This window comes from Eurypyga helias, unplaced genomic scaffold (genome assembly GCF_000690775.1).
Source record: "Eurypyga helias isolate BGI_N326 unplaced genomic scaffold, ASM69077v1 scaffold633, whole genome shotgun sequence".
Classification (NCBI taxonomy): domain Eukaryota; kingdom Metazoa; phylum Chordata; class Aves; order Eurypygiformes; family Eurypygidae; genus Eurypyga; species Eurypyga helias.
In genome coordinates this window covers 4,505-21,761 of record NW_010240294.1, presented here as the reverse complement: position 1 = coordinate 21,761, position 17,257 = coordinate 4,505, and the positions used below count along the sequence as shown (strand labels likewise).

At 44.6% G+C, this 17,257-nt stretch overlaps 1 protein-coding gene across 1 annotated transcript; it reads left to right on the top strand.

The window, feature by feature from the left end:
• Positions 1–204: 204 nt before the first annotated feature.
• Positions 205–10,208, top strand: LOC104507180 (trafficking protein particle complex subunit 11-like; the record flags this gene model as incomplete). The annotated part of the gene is made up of 12 exons (XM_010148382.1): positions 205–360; positions 704–891; positions 1,521–1,669; positions 3,140–3,261; positions 3,930–4,049; positions 4,414–4,479; positions 4,582–4,738; positions 6,593–6,701; positions 7,402–7,493; positions 8,383–8,516; positions 8,878–9,045; positions 10,164–10,208. Coding segments are annotated over 12 exons (1,506 nt in total), but the record flags the coding sequence as incomplete, so codon positions are not given.
• Positions 10,209–17,257: the final 7,049 nt, after the last annotated feature.

Sequence of the window (17,257 nt, the reverse complement as noted above, 5' to 3'; positions counted from 1 at the left end):
CCCCTACCCCTCTGTGAATCTGTGATATCTCTCTGTCAAAGGACTGCATTGTAATTAATTGCTATGTCTAACTTGAAGAGTGTGAAAAGGAGCAAGGACCCATACACGTCGATCCATTAACACAGAGCCTTACTATGCTACCCTTACTCTCTGAAGGTGTCTTATCTCTGGATTTATCAACTTTTCCCCACTCCTCTGTTGTAGGATTACAACCAATACTGTGTGGTAGAAGAAGCCTATCAGAAAAGTGACGTTCTGGAGCAGTCGTCGCAAGGAACAATGTGCTTAGTCCCTGGCAAAACGAGAAAGTTCACTTTCAAATTTGTGACAAAAACTGAAGATGTAGGAAAGAAGGTCGAGGTTTGTCAGTTTGTTTTAATCCTTCCTTACTGCTGCTTACAAAGAGCTCATCTGGCACCAGTTACTAACATCGCTGCCGTTCCAAATGTTTAAATTCTTGAAACAAAGTACCAAAAATGGGAGTAAAATTTTATCGACAATGGCAAAGCAAAAAGTATTGCAAAAACTTACATATTGCTTCGAGTTTGGTTTTGGGTTTTTTTCATATTTGCAATACATTTAAAAAAAAAAAAGAGGGGGATGGGTGGTGTAGCACTAGGGAAGGTTGGAAAGTACGAAGTTCTTACAGTAGGTGACCCGAAGCCAAAGTTACTGGTACGTGTTTTAAACCTGTGTCTCTCAGATCACCTCTGTGGATTTGATCCTGGGAAGCGAATCTGGCCGATGCGTGATTCTGAACTGGCGCGGAGGAGGTGGAGACGCCGCTTCGTCTCAAGAAGCCTTGCAGGCAGCACGTTCCTTCAGGCGAAGGCCGAAGCTTCCGGATAACGAAGTGCACTGGGACAGTTTGACTGTTCAGGCAAGCACTATGTGAGTAAAAACTTGATGATGTGGATGGTGTATCGCTGTGAGGCTCCTGCGAAGGCCTGGTCACTGCCTGAAAGAAGAAAAACTTGTTGGGACCTCTTAATATGAGGTTTTTAATGTCTTTGCTTAACTGGGGATAGGAGATCCTAGTTTTTTAGGGCTTCTGAGGCTCCAAATACCCTGAAGTACAGAAAATGTTTGCAGTGATCTCTGAGCATACCAAGTACGCTTTAGTTCTCCCCTTCACTTCGCTTTGCTAGGCAGACTTCTCCCAGATTTTTGTGCAGATGAGGAGGTGTTACTGTTCTCTTATGAAAAGCCAGCACACAAGCAAAGGATCCCTAAGCAACCGATTTGGAAAATAAAGAGGCTATTGCTTTGCCGGGGCGGGGGGGGTCTTTTTTTCTTTCCTGGCAGAACATCTGAACCATTAATGCTTATTACTGGGGTTCCAGACTTTTTATAGAGTTGTTCCCATCACGTTGCTTTTTGGGAATCTCGCATCTCCTAGTTGAATAGGCCACCAGTTGTCAGAATCCTCTTAGACAATAGATGGTTTTAATCTCCTTTAAACTAGGCTTAAAACCTTGTTATTTAAGAAACATACAGTAACTGAGTCTTTTCTCTCACAGGATTATTTCCAGAGTGCCAAACATTTCTGTTCAGCTCCGTCATGAACCTCCTGCCCTGACCAATGAAATGTACTGTTTGATTGTGACAGTTCAGTCCCATGAGGAGACAGTGGCCAAAGACGTTAAGCTTACAGCAGGTTTAAAGCCAGGTATTTGGGGTTATTTTCTTTTAATCCAGCAGTCTCCTAATTGGCTCCTTGTTCTTGGTGCAATGCAGAGAAATATGATGAATGGCTCTCCTGCATTAATCAAGAGCCAAAACCAAGTGAAGGTTGGGAAGGATGAGATAGTAGTGATAAGAACAAGAGCCAAGAGGCACATTCTGTTATGGTTATCCTAACCCACTGCTGGTCAGTGTTTGCATTGTCACAAGAAGTCTTTAGAGCTTGAAAGAAAACACAGAAGCTTTTGTATTCCTTCCTAACCTTTTATTTAATTTACTTGTGACTAAGTTTTTCTTTTCCCAAGAGAGATCTTTATCTTTCGGAGATGAAAGCATTAGACAACACTAGATAAATGTTTTCTAAGTGTAGTCTTTTTGGGCTTTCACCCTGCTTTTTTTTTTTTCTCTGCCCTGGACAATGTGGTTTGTTTTTCAAACCACTTGAAATCTGTGGAGCGGTTGAGAACTGAGACACTATTCCTTCGAATGAAAAGGACAAAAATCCTGTATGTCCAAGTCCCGCTCAGCTGTATGTAGTTGTTGCTGACACTTTTCAGTCTGTGAAATCCAAATGTTATACTTGGTACACCTCTTGTAGCAATTACCCTAAAAGGCAGAAATGTGTTTAAGCCGCCGGCACGTAGGATGCAATACGTGCTGCGCACTCTGAAACAGAACCACGTTCCCTTTACAGTTGCACGGTTCATTAAAGACGGTGGAGTGTTCTTTCAACTTACTTAATTGGATGTTTGGGCTTGACTCCTAAAGTAGTGTTTAATAGTTGGTCTTGACAAGGTCAGTGTGGGCTTGCTGATTACGTTAAAAGAACAGTTGAAATTTGACATTTCCTTTATGGGGAAAAGTGATATATATTTTTCCACAGTTGCAGCTCTTTGGCAAGATGTGAGTTATTTTGCTTTGAAAATGATCCCATGATTGCAGTAATGCCGTTATTCTAGTTAACCTCTGGGTGAAGAATGATGCTATTTAACATCTGTACATTTGTTTATAAATATTTTCAATGCAGATTTGGAGAACCAGTTTTAAAAAGACATAAAATCATTAAGTCATTCTCTTGAAAACAGAGGAATGAAACTTCCTTTTTATTTCACATACAGTACCAAGAAAAACTTGGCTTACATAATCATGTGTTTTGTGTATGGTAGGGAACATCTAGCTACCATTTCTGATTTTTGAGATGTTTGGGGTTGTTTTTACCCCTGCCCTAAATACACGAAACAAACCTTGCAGAATGTGAACCCTCCAGCTTAGAATACTTAAGGTGTTGTCCAATCTAACCTCTGCTGGTACTTTTGAATGATTCCCTCCACCAAAAGAACAATGTTAATTCCTCATGCATTGCTTTTTGAGATTAATATCTTATTATTTTCGGTTACTGCTTTCACACTTCAGTCATATAAGCCTGCGTGGATATAAAGTCTGGTTTTAATCCTAGGGCAAGATGCCAACCTGACTCAGAAAACTCAGGTGACTCTTCATGGAACAGACGCATGTGATGACTCCTTTCCTGCACTGCTTCCCGATATCCCTGTAGGAGACCTGCAACCGGGGGAAAAGGTGAAGGCTTAAAACATTCTTTCTGTATCACACTTAAGAAAACAGGGACCAACTAATAAAAGACTCTCATAGAAGGAGAGTGGTTACCCTATGTTTACTTTTAATTTATCAGTTCAGATATCCCAATATGGCACATTTTACCTCTTGTTTACTTGTAGTTCAATATTTCTTTAGCTAGATCCCCTTTTGGACCAAATTTGGGAATAAAGTATATTCTGAAATCGATGATACAGCTGAGAGATAAGAAATAAGGAGGCTGATCTCAGCTGTTAATTGAATGCACTGCTAATGGACCATAGATAATAGTGAGCAAGTGTGATTCCACATGGTGGAGGGTCAAACATGCAGATGTTGCACTAAACTGAAGTCGTGACTAGTGAGTTAGAAGTTGGGTATATCATATTATACAGCAATGGTTCTTTTCTTGCACTGTTAAGTAACTGTTGAGCATTACTAGAAGAGCAACTGGAGCTGTGCTACTCTGATTAAATCATTCACTGTGTGGTTAAGATCATGCATTGTAGGAGATTCATTCTGGTCAAAACAATACCCATTCTACTGTTGCCCTCTTGGACCAAGTGAGATGCTTAACAAGTTTTGGACAGCTCTAGGCCTAATTAATATAACTTAGGTATAGCTTGGCTCATACTGTCTCCTTTATTTTGCAGCTGGAAAAGCCAATATACATTCGTTGTGGAACAGTCGGTGCAAGAATGTTTCTGGTTTACGTTTCTTACTTAATCAACACCATGGTTGAGGGGAAAGAAATCCTCTGCAAGTGTCACCGGGTACGGGTGTTAAGGTGCACCAATTCCTGGGGGTACATTCATGAAATGCAGGAAATACTCTCAATCTAAAGGCTGTAATTCTGAGTCTCTTAGAAGCCTTTCTAGTAGATGTTTAAAAAAAAAAAACAAACTGCGCTAAATCAGCAGTATGGTAGCCCAATTTAGAGTGAGCAATTTTGTAAGTATAATGGGGAAAAAGTTCTATATTTATTCTTAAATATCTTCAAGTTACATTCTGCCCTGGAGAGAACATGGTTGAAGTGATTAGAAGTAACTTTAGTAACCTTTGACATCAATAGCCAGGTCTGAAACTGAATATAACTTCACCCCCTCCTCCTTCTCACCCCCTTCGTTATCTACACAGGATGAAACCGTAACCATAGAAACAGTATTTCCCTTTGATGTTGCTGTCAAATTTGTCTCCACAAAGGTACGTGTTTTGAGAAGTTATTGATATGTTGGAATCGCGCGGCTTTGAACCGCCGCGCGCTGTTCAGTCAGCAATAGCCAGAGCTTGTGTCTCTCTTGGCAGCTGGAGCACTTGGACAGAGTGTTTGCAGACATACCGTTTTTACTGATGACGGACATCCTGAGTGCCTCTCCTTGGCCTCTCACGATCGTAACCAGCCAGCTACAGCTCTCGGCCTCCATGACCCCAGTAGATCAGCTGGAATCCTACGTGGAGAATGGTAAGTTTCCTTAGACTGTGCTCTCTGTCAGGAGGGTACTTTTTCTGTGAGCTGGGGGTAAGAAAGGGGGGCGTTTCAAACAGCATTTGCTTATCAAACTCTAAATAGAAAAAAGCTGCTTAATACTATAGTTGCTTGCCAGAACACAGCTTAGACAGCAGTATGCATCAAAAGGTAGTTCTGCTTCACTAGGGCAAGTAAATAGGACTTGAATGATAGATGTCAACCAAAACTCTACATGTAACAGACATAAGGAAAGCACCGGAGTGCTTTTGATATGCAACTTCTTGGATATCCATATGAAAAGATAGTCAGTGTTTCAAGTGTTTATGGGTTATGTATGCTTTCTTTACCATGTGATAGAGGTAGCATCCAGAGGCTAAAGTGATCCATGTCCACGATTGCAGTCATAAAACTGAAAAATGTGAAGTTAGACAGGGTAGGCTGTAAAGAATGGTTAGAAGTAAGCATCTTGGTTCTTATACTAGCACAGTTTAATAACTTTAATGTTAAAAACCCTACCTTGTTTATGGGTTATGTATGCTTTCTTTACCATGTGATAGAGGTAGCATCCAGAGGCTAAAGTGATCCATGTCCACGATTGCAGTCATAAAACTGAAAAATGTGAAGTTAGACAGGGTAGGCTGTAAAGAATGGTTAGAAGTAAGCATCTTGGTTCTTATACTAGCACAGTTTAATAACTTTAATGTTAAAAACCCTACCTTGCAGTTCTCACTTATACTAGCACAGTTTAATAACTTATTACTTTAATGTTAAAAACCCTACCTTACAGTTCTCAACCTTTAAGAATGCAGTATGTTAGCTTTTTAAAGTCAAGTAAATAGAGTACTTGGCAGTAGAGCTGATCCAGAATCCTCCAACAAAGCATTGTTTCTGCATTTGCTGGGTCAGAGATGTGAAAATGTATGTATTCCATCAAAACTGGGAATAAAATAAGACAGTCTGGATGGCTGCCCGATTGTGGGGCAGCTGTCCACCCATGTAATCAAGGACTTGCAAGGCTCTAGTTCCTCTGTAGATTCAAGGATTACCTGGAAAAAAGCAGTTATTTCCCAGGTCCTTTAGTCCTCAGACACTGAGATTTCGTCTTCGGCTCTGACCTGTTTGCTTCATGGCTCTGGTGGATGCTCCTAAAGAGCTAACTGCCAGGACATATGAACCCCCTCGGATACCAGCTCTACAGCTGTCCACTTTGCAGTTGGGGGTTTTGGTTTTTCTTTTAAGACTTAATAAATATTAGTGATGAATTCTGAATGACTGAAACATCTATTTTTGTCATACTTTTTTTAAAAATCAGTCTCTAAATAAAAAGGTACCTTTTTTATAGTTTATTCAAGTGGAGATTTAAATAAACAAACAAACAAAAAACACAAAGCCAGTAGATTTTTCTTATGTTCCCTCCCTTCCCCACCTCATCCATTTGGGTGGGAGAGAAGAAATGTCCATGTTCATTTTCATTTTAAAACATGAGACGCGGCTTATGTTGATGCCTTGAAATGTGCTGTGGGAGAAGCATAGAATTTGAATTGCTGTTGTTTTGCCTTTCTTGTGTACGAACTCTAAACTTACAGTGACTTGTTCTGGGTGTACAAGAAAGATGTCATACTGCTGTTCAGAAACTAAACTGCCCTATACTTGGGCGTGTCACCCTTTCACGTGTTGGGTGACTTCGCAATCTTTATTGAATTTATATATTAAGTAGGTATACTTTGCCAAGCTCTTCAAAGGTCTTTCTGGCTGAACACTTCTGTTGGTGTCACGGTTGGATGTTTAGACTTGGTGCCTTCTGCAGGAATGATTACCTTTTGATTTTAAACAAAGTCTTGCTGATAGTTGTTTTACAGACAGGTGAGAGTGCCAGTGAGTGCTTTTGCCTTCGATGTCCTCCGGTTACTAATGCTAGTGGAGTGGCAACGGGATGTTACATCATCTCCTGGAAGAGGTACGTATTTCTCGGCCTGGGTGGGGAGAAGAAACAAGTTAGTTTTGGTTTTAAGAATGATGGTGAGTTATGGGGGTGGGGGTTTGGGTCTTTGTTTGGGTCTTCCTGTAGCAAGCACTGTCTAGAATTTAGACCTTACTAATTACTGCTTAGCTTGTTAGACTTTTGATTAAATACATATTTCACTTAAGAGAGAAATATTACGTGGTTATGGTTTTAACCTTCCGTGAAGCTTTCTTCTTTGTAAGAACTTAAGTGAGTTACAAAGCTGTTCTGTCACCTTCCACGCCCTGTTTTCTCCAATCACGAAATGCTTCCCTTGAGAAGCCAAGTCAAAGGAATAGTTTTGTGATAGTAGAAACAAACTAACTTTGAAAACTGAATGAATACATAAACCCACAATCCAGGCTGGGAAAACAGTTAGTTTTCCCATGTTAAAAGACAAATGTTGTGGTCTATCTTTCTTCTAGTTTGCAGTTTTAGAGCGGGTTAGTTTTCTTACTTGCCCTTTGATATTTTGTCTCTGTGCTATGGCTCTGTTTTTGCTCACTTCAAACAACCCAATACAAGGATTTGGGTGCTTTCTTTCCACCGTTGGAATGACTATGGTTTTGGTGTAGTCACATATAAGTGATGTTTTTCTGATGTACTTCTTGTTACGTAACTTTCAACGTGATCTGCATTTGACTCTTCCCTGCAGAAGTTCCCCTGTGGAAAGCGTACCTGTTGTTAGCACAGTCATCACTCTGCCCCACGTGATTGTAGAGAGCATTCCCCTCCATGTTAATGCAGGTAACATTCATTTGCCATCATATATGTCCCGATTTTAAATTTTTAGGACTGCCAAAGTTTTACAGCATCTAGAGTTTGCATTTACTGTAGCAAAAGACAGGAAACTGGTGCTGGATGTTGTGGAGCTAATGAAAGAAACCGTATCCTGGCTTAGACTGCCTCAAGCATTGCCCTTTCCCCCTTCAGTTCAAGGGAAGAGCTGGAAGGCAGTTACAGGGAAAGCGTTCTCTTAAAAGCTCTCAGTGGACTGACCTGTGTTACGTGGCAGCACAGAGGACAGAATTGCCTCTGCTGATGCTGCCTTCCCAGGAGGTTTCTTTAGATACCTATGGTGAGAATTGTTCCACCCACCCACGCCCTGGCTGCATCCCAGGAAAGAAAGAGCCTGGAGCATTGGAGCTGCTTGCGGGCAGGTGAACTGTGTCTCTTCTAGCACCTGATGTGCACAAGAGCAGAGGGGGAGTGGGATGCTCACTGAAAACACACAATTCCTCTGCTTTCCTCAGTTTGGTTTCATTTGTACTGAGATTCTTCCACCACCCTTTCCTGTTACATTTCAAAAGAGCTTCCTGATGGTCTCTGTTAATGTTTTGGAAGGCTGAAAATAGCCAACAGCAAAGTGACTTCCTAGTTAGAATTCCTGAGCAGTGTCAGCAGTTGGGGGTTTTGTAACTAGGTGTTGAAGATTTACTGAGAAGTTGTAACGAAATTGTGTTCTGATCCTTGGTCTTTTTTTTTTTTTTTTTTAAATCTTGTCAGAAACGCTTTAGATACCCAGTTATTGTATGGTGTTTATTCTTCAAACTTTTCACTGCTATTTGATAGACTTATATTCTTTATCTATGGAACTTTAAAATGTTTGTTACTTGAGATCACTTTCTTTCCAAAGATCTGCCATCGTTTGGTCGTGTCCGAGAATCCCTACCTGTCAGATATCACCTGCAAAATAAGACCAACCTCGTCCAGGATGTGGAGGTGTCAGTGGAGCCCAGTGATGCCTTCATGTTCTCTGGACTTAAACAGGTAGGAAGCTGTCGCATCCGGTGATCCTGCTGCCTTCTCTGGTAGGGAAGAATCCATTGATTAGACCTACGCTCCCCCCAGAGAGGGCAAACTCACTGGTTTTGAGATGTTTCCAGTCGGGTAAATTCCGTCTGAAAGGATGGATGCAGACTCCATTTCAAGAAGGGCTAAAGGGAAGCCTGCTTAGGAGCAGTTTGCCATGTTGCTCATGGGTAACGTGGTGTTCCAGTATAGGTTCAACTAGAATGGGAAGGTAGTTGCATTCTTTCCAACCTCAGAATTTAAACAGCCTGTAAACAGAGGAGTGCATTGGTCACAGAGCTTATCCATGTTTGTGTCTTCTTTCTTGTCTTTTTTAAAGATCCGATTAAGAATCCTTCCTGGCACGCAGCAGGAAATGTTATATAACTTCTATCCTCTGATGGCTGGGTACCAGCAGTTACCATCTCTTCATGTGAACTTGCTGCGGTTCCCAAACTTCACCAATCAGTTGCTCAGACGATTCATACCGACGCACATTTTTGTAAAGGTAAGGCTCTGCGAAGCTCCTTGTGTCTGAAGGCCGTCTGTGGGGCTGCTCAGTTTTTGGGGGCGACCGCCCCAGCTCTCATCCAAGCCGCGTGTTTGTAAGCAGGCTAAAATGGCCAGTTTGTACCAGAGCCATTTGCTCTGAAAAGCCTTGGGCTGTGCGTTGGTGTCGACAACCAGCATCTTTAAGAAACCTGCTTAAGTGCAACGAGTGTTGGTTATGGTTAGATGAACTACCTGAACGTGCTTAGCCTGTCCCTGCTCTTCCATGGCTTTGTAAAACTAAAGCTTTTAAGTTTTCTGTGTTCTTTTTTTGATGAAGTGAGCTAAACGTAATCAAATACTGGTAATTTGCAGCACTTGTGGAAGAAGTGTTTGAGCAACTCCTATCACTTGGTGCAGAAGCACCGTAGCATCCCACGCCTCCTTAAATAACTCTTAAAAATCACATCTCAGTGAATCACTCGGTCTAGGGGTTTTTTTCCTAAGTGGTTCAACTCTGAAGGAAATTCGTCGTGAAAAATACATCACAGGCTTCTCTTGACTTTTTAAGAATCCTTTCAATCCAGTTGCCCAAACCCAGGCTTTCTCCTCGCACTGCTCCTCTCTACGGGATATCGTATTCCCTGGTTAGTCTGGCTCCTCGCAAGCAAGGAGCCTGAAGAGTTTACGTGCCTTGTGGTGGACTTGTTCAGACACGTGTAATCCTGTTTCCAGGAAACAGGCCTGGCTTTCTTTCCGTTTGGTTGTAGCCAAGAGATAGGCAGAACTTACCTTTTGCATACGCTGTCAATCAGTGGCTCTTCTACATTGGTTGTCAAGGTGTCTGCCTAAGTCAATACAAAAGGTGTTTTTTCCTCAAAAGCGGGGTGTTCTCACTGCTGCTGTGGAGTCTCTCAGGCTTCAGAATTCGTTGGAGTCCTCAGGACCTCAAAAAAAACCCCCACCAAACTTACTGGTTTTGGTTTGGGGGTACAAAACCTTATTGTGCCCAAGGGCCGAACTGACACTTCCGTTGGGTCATCCTGTGTGCAGCGCAAGGCGTCCCACCCGAGTTTCACAACAGCCTTAGTCTTCTGTGTTTTCTGGTTTAATTCTCTGTCTTTATTTTCTTTAAAGCCTCAGGGTCGTCGGGCAGACGACAACTCTATTGCAGCTGCATAACCGAGACCTGCACCGAAAGGAAACGGGATGTTGCACAGGATACGTGAAGTTCTCTTTGGAAATGTGTCTTTGATCGAATTATAAGAATTAAATTTTATTTTTAAATTAAAACTCTTAGCAAAACTAATGTTTAAAAAGAAAAAAAAACCTGGCAACCACCACCAACTACTCTTTTGTAGACTTTAAACACGGGGGGGGAGACTCGGTGCTTGATTGAACAGGAACGTTCTTTTGAAGTTAACTTTGAATGTCAGCCTCTTAAAAGTATTATGAGGGCATATTAAATGTCTTGAGTATTTAAGTGGAAAAAAAATGCTAATTCATTTGACCAAAACCAAAAAGCATTTTCATAATGAACAGCAAGCTGAAGTGCAGAGCTCCTACTTGCTGTCAGAGGTTCACAACAGTGATACTGGCCATCCTTTGTGGAAGTTTGCTCTGTGCCGCTTCATCGAGGGCAGAACTGGGTGTGCAGCAGCACAGTAAGCCCCGGGTGGGTACATTGTGCTCTTGGGGTTGAGCGGCTTACGAGTTCCTTAAAACCATAAATCTGAAAGGCACTAACTCTGCTGCGTAAGCCATACATCCAAACTGGAATTCGGCAGCTTGACTAATGAGCAGAGATTCATTCCGAGCAGTTGGACTATCTGACCTGAAGCTTGGATTGTTTTACACAGGCACGCAGCTTCCAGATGGGAGAGCTGCCTTGGTGGGGCTGCGGCGGGAACGGGGAAGATGGACATCCTACTGTTGTACAGCTCTGGATGAACTGGTGTTTGAAGTACAGTCAATCCTGCGTGTATATATATAAAAAAATGCATTGTGAAAACTTCCTTTGTTTAACTTTCTAAATAATTACCTTTTGATTGCTTGGGAAATACCTTATTTATTGTCAAAGTGAAGTTCTAATAAACAGCTTGTAACAGAGCACTTCTGACACCCTGTCCTTGATTGCAGTGTTTTCACAGCTGTTGTTTCCTAACTCCCGTCTGCCTTGTGGGCTGATGGATTCATTTATGGCACCGAACTCCAAAATAACAGCTGGGATGCTTGGAGAAAAGCATCAGAGAAGCAGGTAAACATTCCTTACCAGGCTGTAGGCTCATTGACAGTCCTGGAAAAGCATATACAGCTTTTCCATGGAGTGCAGCTCTAGTGACGCGGGGTTTCTCGGTGTATAGAGGAGGAAAAGATGACAGCTGACATACAACGCTGGAAAGAACAAACAAAACCTTCCTTACTCCGTGCTCAAATGTCAGGAACTAAGTGGCAGTCATGGAACAAGGATCTTATCTCTCTCTTTTAGGAATGGAAAATATATTTTGTTTCCAGCTATTTATTTATTTTTTTAAGTAGCCACTCGGGTTACAGCAGCTCTGGCACCTCTGTTCCTGCTTCTTAAAAGACATGTTGATGCATGTGGTGTAAGTGTTCGGTGGAGAACTGGGGTGCCTTTTTCTCCCTGCCCCAAAACAGTCCAACAGCAAAATCGTGATTTGCATTCCTGTGGGAAAGGGGAGAGCAGAAAATGCTTTCAAGGTTACAGTGATGTTAAAGTCTTATGTGAATTGTGTAAATGGGTTTCCACTTAAAATGGTGAGTAGTGAAAGTATACAAGACTGTGTAAAAATAATCCAGAAATAGAGAACTGCAACAATCTCGCACCGTAGGGGAAAAGAAATGACTTGCTACTTTGCCATAGTTGTGACTTCTCTTTTTTTTCACGCGCAGAGAGACTCTTTTTCTTGTTTTGTGTGATCTTCCTGTAGCTGTGAAGGCTCCAAAGCAAAGATCTTTCTGCCTGGGTTGTCTGCAAAGCGCAAGGCACGCCTTTTCTGCCTGTAAAGGACTGGTGTGGCTGAAAATCCGTAGCAAGCAGGAACCGCCTTGTTAAAAAGGGTTGAGAAGTGATTAACGATGACTAGCTGCCTGACTCATAAGGCCCTGATGCCGAGGGGAATGTTTGATTCATAACCCAAATCCCTCTGGAAGTCTGGAGGAGATGCAGAGGGCACGCACGTTTTGGTGTAAGTGCAGGTTTTTACCGTTTACTGTGTTTTGATGAGCACCATTCAAACTTCAACATATACTGCTTAAATGTAGTCTGTTTTAATTGGAACTAATTAAGCATCAGAGGAAAGAGAAGCTACTTTTAGACTGTTTTTAAACTCAGAGGGGGAAAAGTCTGACATCAACATGCTCAGACTGCTGCTGAGCCGGAGACTCGGCCCTAGCAGTGTCCTTCCCTGCCCTCTCATGCATGAGAGGGGAAGGACATGTCCCATCCCCTCGGATCTCCTGGCCTACAGTGAAGTCTGGAGCAAGGGAAGGCACTCCATCCCTTCAGTCATTGCTGCTGACCACTACCCTCTAGTAATAAGTAGTTCAGGAAAAGTGAAGGATTAAAAGAAAAATTTTAATTCCTCATTGATTTTTTAAGGTCTTGCATGAGTCTTCTCAGATCACTGAGTTACACCGGGCTTGTGGAGGGTCTACCAGCCTCCTTTTTTGCTTGTCCCAATGAACAGGATCTTTCTCTTCACACGTTCTCCGCCTTCACTTCGGAGGTTGGAAGTCGCTAGTTAATACTTAGACTAGGACTCTCCTTCAGGCTCAAGGTTGCCATGTGTAGAAGAAACCATCTCAGAAGTTCCTCGTCCCTTAGAGCTTCTCCTCCTTGGTGTCTTTTCAGTGGAGACGTTTAGGCCACCATGCACGTGGGTATCTTACCTGCAACCTACCTCCCAGTCCTCCAGGGTTGCTTACAAGAGGATGGAGACCTGTGCAGGACTTGTGACCAAGCGTGTTCAGGATGACTGTGTGGATTGCTTTGCATCCCTCAGCTTTCAGGGGACCAGGTGTGCCCTGACATCTGCTCCATGGGGCACTGAGGCAGCCTGTACGAGCCCAGTAGGTTTAGCCCATCGCCCCCCCTGCACTGGGTTGTAAAATAGTTCATGGCTATAACACTTCTTACCAGGGACGTGGTTGTTTGGGTTTTTTTGCCTGCGTTTAGGAGTTGCTAAAAAATACCTGATTCTGCTGGGACATTGGAAGCTGACCCACAACATTGGAAGGATATAGACTGGTTGGAGTGAGTCCAGAGGAGGTCACGAAGATGCTCCGAGGGCTGGAGCCCCTCTGCTATGGGGACAGGCTGGGAGAGTTGGGCTTGTTCAGCCTGGAGAAGAGAAGGCTCCGGGGAGACCTTAGAGCCCCTTCCAGTGCCTGAAGGGGCTACAAGGAAGCTGGGGGGGACTTTTTACAAGGGCCTGTAGTGACAGGACAAGGGGGAACGGGTTTAAATTGAAAGTGGGGAGGTTTAGATGGGATGTCAGGAAGAAGTTCTTCCCGGAGAGGGTGGAGAGTCACTGGGACAGGTTGTCCAGAGAAGCTGTGGATGCCCCATCCCTGGAGTGTTCAAGGCCAGGCTGGATGAGGCTTGGAGCAACCTGGTCTAGTGGAAGGTGTCCCTGCCCATGGCAGGGGGGTTGGAACTGGATGATCTCTAAGGTCCCTTCCAACCCAAACCATTCTGTGATTCTGTGACCTTCAGGCTGCGATTCAATTGTTCTTTCTAAAACTTTAACTGCTCGTTCTCCAGCAGGGTTTCTGCTTTAGAGCACGCACATACCTTCTCCCTGTAGATCACGTTGCAGGTAAATGTTTAGCTTTTCCGTCTTATTTGCGCTCTAGTAATTTCTGTAGGGTTTTGAATATTTTAAAGAAAAAGCTTGAACTTTCAAAGATTTTGGTTTCCCATACTTGATTTTTTTATTTTGGCCAACCAGCATTTAAATTATTCGTTTTCCAAACTATTTTAATAAGTAATTTTATGTGATATATTGAATCCAGATTGTTCTCACTGTGTAGCTGTTTTATGTGCCTACGTGTGTTTGTATACACGCCTGCATATGCCAGGAAAAGAAAGAAATCCCAGTAAACCAGCAACGCGTACCCAAACGAGGATAACGCCCCTCGCATCCCTGTTCCCTGTCCTGCACAGAAGATATTCCCTTAGCCTGCAGCACGGGATGAACTTAGCCTGATTTTTCTTCACCCTTTGATGTCATGATGCCACCTTAGCCATCTTCTTGCCACCCGGTTTTTGTGAGCAGTAGGAGTAGGGGTGGCTGCCGTGCAGCCTCAGCTGGGGTCTTCAAAATGCCTTGATTCACCCCTAAAAAGCGAGTGACAGCACAGAGCTGCTTCACAGCAGCCAGCCCCTCCTCCCTCCCAGAGTCACCACCTGTACGCCTGGCACAAGCGTGTATGTACACACACAGATCCTCTGTGTCCTTACCGACACCTGGCAATCCCAACCGCATCTCCGGACAGAGGTGCTCGCTACCAGCTTCCCCTTGGCCCTTGGAGCTGTGCTCTCTGTCACACAAGTGACAGAGCAAACAGCTCTCATAAATGTCAAAACATGTCCGGGAATCACCAAGGGAAAGAAGATTAGAAACGCACTCAAAAATATTACAATGCTTACTGTTTGGGGTTTTGTCAGGTGTTTGGTTTTTTTTTCTGTGGGCTGACATTAGGGTGCTAAACTGCAAAATAAAGGTATTTTAGTTTGGGTTTCAATTACCAGCCTCTTTATAACAAGGAAAACATTTCTCTACCTGCTACAAACGAGCCTGTTTGCTAGACCTAGCTGGGAGCTTGCAGAGAGGTCAGACAACTGTTATCTTTAATAAAGTCTTTCTCGGGATCACTGCACCTCCACTGAAGGCTTTTCTGTAGGGAACAGACAATTGCCCGCGTTAATTTATGTCCTTGAGGATACTCATCACCCGGAGTGGATTTGGACTTGAGGAGTTGTTAGTTCAAATACCCTTACAGCCCAGGAACGAAGGGGATGCGGATAAGAATGATTAATGAACTCAGTGGAGGAGTTCTTAGGTAGCGAGCAAGGAATGATCTTACACCCCCCGGCCAGGCACGCGCGAGTACACGGAGTAATTTTAACAGTGGGGTTTTCCTGTTTCCCGGGTGGGTTACGTGTCCCCCAGAGGCCGTGCTCTTGGCAGGAGCGACCTGCTGTCGCTCCGCCGGCTGGAAAGGAGCTGTGCCCGTTTGCAGCGGGGGGAACCTGGCACGATGCTCTCTATGGCAGGGTTATCCCCTGAGATGAAACGCGCATGGCCAAGCAGAGAACGTGGGATTTACCTGAGATTTCAACCCTAGGGGAAACCCCTGGGTTTACTCACACGTGCTATGGGTTATGAGCTGCCCACGATGGGGAGAGGGCGTAGCGTTTTCCGTAGGGAAATCGAGATGTTAGCTGTGATGAAGCTTCTTGTTTGTAACTGTAATGCAAATCGCTGTGGTGAGCTTTGGCTTGTGATGGCTGTCCTATTTCTAGGTAAATTAATTTGATGTTTTATTAATTTATCTGTATGAGGAGATCAACAAACGCTGGCTGTTTGAACTCTGCTGTGTGACTTTACTGCAAGTAACCTGCCCTCTCGGGTCGTAAAGCCGATGGCCATCTCCTGCAAACCGGGACCTGGATCTCCTGGAGTTTCCCGTACCCACAGGCTGGAAGGAAGACTGTGCTCCTGCCAGCCCGGGAACGAGCTGCAGGGCGCTCCCTGGGCACATATTCCTGAGGCAGCTGCCCCACGCTTTGCTCCCTTAAGCGCGGTGGGTTTTTTCCATGGGTAAAAAGAACCCCCACAAAATCAAGGACGTGGTTTTCCACTTGGATTCTACTAAGCCTCAGGGAAATGACTTTCCAGGAAAAGACTTGTCCAGTTGTCTTTGGGTTCATGGCGCCTGGTAAATACTTGGTTAGAGCTTCCTTTTCTTGCTTGCAGACTGTCTTTCTCCCAGTAGCATGGGTGCGCTTGGTCTACGCTCCGATTTTGTATCTGAAGTCACACCAACATGCCCCGAGCTGCCGCCCCACCCTGTGCTGCTCCTCGGGCGTTGTACGGACCCCCGCGCCTTCTGCTGGTAGCTCACCGCATACTGAAATGACATCGTAGCGATCACATGGTGTTTCAAAACCAGCCGGGGGTTTTCCTTGGAAAGCCAGCTAGCACCGAGAGCAGGAGCTGCTCCTGTGGTGACGAAGGGACAGGTCCTGCACGGTGGGCTACACCCCGCCTTTGCTGTGTCCCGGGGACGCAGTCTGCGTTGCTGTTGGAAGGGGAGGGGGGCGCGCTGCAGGGATGCGCCTCTTACAAACTCCTGAGGGTATATCCACGCCAGTGATTGATCTGGTACAGCTATTTCCAGAGAGAAAAGCTCCCCAGACTTATGTAAATCGTGAACCGGGATTTCTCTGCTTCCCTACCGTGTTTAGTTTCCAGCGTGCTCTGAGCCGCTGCTCCTCGCCTGGCAGGCGGCCCGCCATGGAAGCGCGGGCAGGTGGGATATGCTCTGCTCCCAGGCGGAAATGGACACTTTTCTCCTGGGTTTGCGGAGGGATCAAGGGAATGTAATCACGCGCAGCTCAGCCAAGGCAAAGAAGGGCGCTGTTGTAAAGTTATAGCAGTAAAATGTTCACAAATCTTAGACAACAGGTGAAGAACCGGGTCTGTTCCCAGATTAATGCAGTGCTGCAGGAAAACCAGAATGGTGGGGGCTGCAACGGTTAAACGGTGTGAGAGAAAAACCTGGAAGGCCATGGAAAGTGGACTGGGCAAGGGACCCTGAGGCACTGCAGAGCAGGAGGGGTGAGGACCCCCAGCTGTGAAGCTTTGGGGCCTGAAGATGTCTTGCTCAGGGCTTTGACCCTAAGGAAGAGGGATGACCCAGCCGTTCTCTATGTGCCGGGGTCTGGGTGCCACCTCCTTCCTCCCCTTCTCCCCCTCTGGTCCTGGAGAAGGGGAAGATGTCGGAACAGAGGCCAAGCTCTAAGGGCCACCTAAACCAGTGGTGGAGCAGTGGATTTGTCAAGTCCCTCATTACCCCAAGATTATCAACCCAACTTCTACCACCCTTGGTTTCCAGCGAGTGCCGGGTGCACCCGTGCGTGCTCTGCCACCAGCTGTTCTCCTCTGTGCTTTCAGGTTTCCCCGGACGGTGCCCACGGCTAC